Source organism: Lottia gigantea, assembly GCF_000327385.1.
Source record: "Lottia gigantea unplaced genomic scaffold LOTGIsca_2500, whole genome shotgun sequence".
Classification (NCBI taxonomy): domain Eukaryota; kingdom Metazoa; phylum Mollusca; class Gastropoda; family Lottiidae; genus Lottia; species Lottia gigantea.
The window spans coordinates 1246-4045 of record NW_008708754.1 but is presented as its reverse complement, the minus strand read 5'-3'; the positions used below and the strand labels follow the sequence as shown (position 1 = coordinate 4045).

The window sequence follows — 2800 nt, the reverse complement described above, 5'->3', positions numbered from 1 at the left end:
TGAACAGTTTAAGACGAGTCGATGAGACCTTGTTGATGATAATTTGATGAACTGTTTTCATTAAGGAGCCACTAAAGACTTTGTTGTCATTTCTGACAGCTGATAGTGGCCGAATGTTACCTTGCCTGGCAAGCTATCTTTCACACAATGAGTGAGTATATTACTGACCTTTGGCATATCGGATTTTTTTCAAGGATAATCGGTGTTGTAACGATTTGATGTAATTAGTATGAGTTATAATTATGTCAATTTACCTGGCCAAAATTTATAAAGAATAGCTGATTATTATTATATTTCAAACCAGGCAGTCTTGCTTCTTCCCCTTCTTTAGCTATAACATTCTTATAAGCCTGCAAGATTACATCTTTTTGTAATATTATATATTGAAATAGACGTATAGTTAAATATAGTTAGTAAATACAATCAGTTTTATCGTAGACTGTAGGTGTGAACCATGAACCAAGAATTTTGATGCATACATCACTCATAAGATACAAAACAGTTTTACTGCACTAGTACATGCAATTGAATAGTCCAAATATAGAGGTGTAGAATGCATATTGCTTACTCTATAACTTTGTTTTAAACCACCATTATCGGCTATGTTCTCACCTTGTGTATTGATACCATTTACCTAATAATGGAATGTAGTTAATTTCAAGTTTTCTTCTGAGAGTAATAAAGTGCTAATTGTTAAGTATTTCGGTCTGAAACAACTGGAACAATAACTCTAAGAGATTCGCGTTTATTGCCAATTTGCTTAGGATTTTGTATTTGACTAAAGGCTATTCAACGTGCCTAAAGTGTATGAAAGATCGTGATAACTTTTAACTTTTTAACTAACAAAACTATTATCGATTTAAAATTAGTTTACAACGCTGTCAAAACTTCTCAATTTCGTGTAAAATTTTGATAATGTCAAGAGCGACAAAATATGTTCAGGCTCATCTATACAAAACAACCGATAAAAAATGAATCACTTACATTCATGTTTGCTTCCGGTAATATATAAGTGGAATATTGGTCTATAATACATTGAGCCTTAGCTTTAAACTGGTCAATAGCATCATCACTCCACCATTGTAACAGATTACCATCCTTATCATATTGTCTACCTAAAATATTATTATATAGACATCATGCTACACTGTATTTTAATGGTATGTCGGTGGATTGTGGAATGAAGCAATGATACACAATTTTCAGCACATTTTAATCATATACACAGCGATGAAACAAATCGATAAGACACTTTCTACAAATTGTTGTCTTGAGATGGAGCATTGATAGTTTTTAAACTTTCTACATACCTGAATCATCAAAGCCGTGTGTGATCTCGTGACCAATTACTACACCTATGCCACCATAATTCAACGCCCTTTCATAGAAAGCACATTAGTACAACCCAAAAAGGAATTGTAAAGGGGTTTTCTAAATTTCTTATGTGCATCGGGGACAGTGATAGCATCAATTTTCACCTTTCCAATTTCTATCAGAAGTGTGTGGTTCATTGCGATTAGTGACGTCATCAAAAACTCATCTTTTATGGAATTACAGGAAACACAGGTGTCTGATAGAAAATTGGAATGTAAATTGATGTCATCATTGTTATCTATGTCCCGGATACCTCTTACAATCCCTTCCATGACTTATATCATACTAATATTTACGACGTATAACATCTTTTCAATTCCATTCAGTAATTTTAAACATTTCAGAGATATTATTATGCCATTTTATCAACATTCTAAGGATCATTCTATAAAATTATAAGAGAATAAGCGCATTATTATGATGCATTATACTAATATATTTTCAATACGGGTTGTAGTCAGTCTATTCTAATGCATGTCCATTTAAACCACATTATGATACAAAAAGATTGTCATAACTTACTTGGGATAGTCTTTATTGAAGAAAGGTGGCTGAAGTATACCTGCTGGAAACACTATAAACAGACAGAGATTTAAGATGAAATGAATTTAAAATGGATCAGCTAAACGACAAATTGACTGCGATTAAATTACACAAATCGACAACGTTTACCAGTGAGTCAAGGGTCGAAGACACAAAACAGACATTTGATTTGTATTGTGACCATAATTTAAAGAAATATGACCAAGAACAGATATCAAATTATACGTTACTATTTGCATCTGTTATAGTTCCTATAGAAAAGTAATTTGAATGCAGAATCACATGCAACATACCGGTTTTCCTATGTCTTGGGCAAGAAAATATAGAAGGTTGATGGAATAAAAGTAATATCTAAAATAATATGGCCTAATGAATGAAGCGCTTACTTATTTGATTTTTCTGTGGACTGTAAAAGGCATTAACTGTGGCAGCATTCAGTGACCAACTGAAATTCAAGTGTTTACAAATTTCAATGAATTATTCACTTTTATATCAATTTTATAATTTATCTTCATCTAAGTAGCCTGTATTTGCTGAAACCTGATTCGCACCTTTTTGGGGGGTTCAATTTCATAAAAGAAATGTAAATTAGCTCAAGCTACATACTCATCTTTAGAGACACCATTTCTTAAATCCTTTAAATTTTCCACCACTTTTCTTTCTTGATCCCCACTGTAATTGTCGAAGTAGGTGTCTTTACCATAGTTATACTGAAAAGTACAGTATCTTTTCTTATTCTTATTAACGATATGAAGAATATGTATAACAAGATACCAAGTCAAAACCCTTATCCACCTTACGAAAATACCAAAATTGAGCTATCACGAATGATCATAATTATATTCTAAACAACATAGATTTCATTAGAGACTATTTTAGAGGA

General features: G+C 32.1%; 1 protein-coding gene across 1 annotated transcript in view; it reads right to left on the bottom strand.

Moving 5' to 3' along the window:
- Positions 1 to 254: 254 nt before the first annotated feature.
- LOTGIDRAFT_176672 (hypothetical protein) overlaps positions 255 to 2800 on the bottom strand; it is a gene marked incomplete at both ends in the record, with an annotated part of 3587 nt that continues 1041 nt past the window's right edge. Inside the window, 6 exons of the mRNA XM_009055804.1 lie at positions 255 to 350; positions 985 to 1115; positions 1311 to 1378; positions 1897 to 1948; positions 2304 to 2362; positions 2524 to 2627. Of these exons, the coding sequence (XP_009054052.1) occupies positions 255 to 350; positions 985 to 1115; positions 1311 to 1378; positions 1897 to 1948; positions 2304 to 2362; positions 2524 to 2627 (510 nt within the window). The remainder of the gene's footprint in view (positions 351 to 984; positions 1116 to 1310; positions 1379 to 1896; positions 1949 to 2303; positions 2363 to 2523; positions 2628 to 2800) is intronic.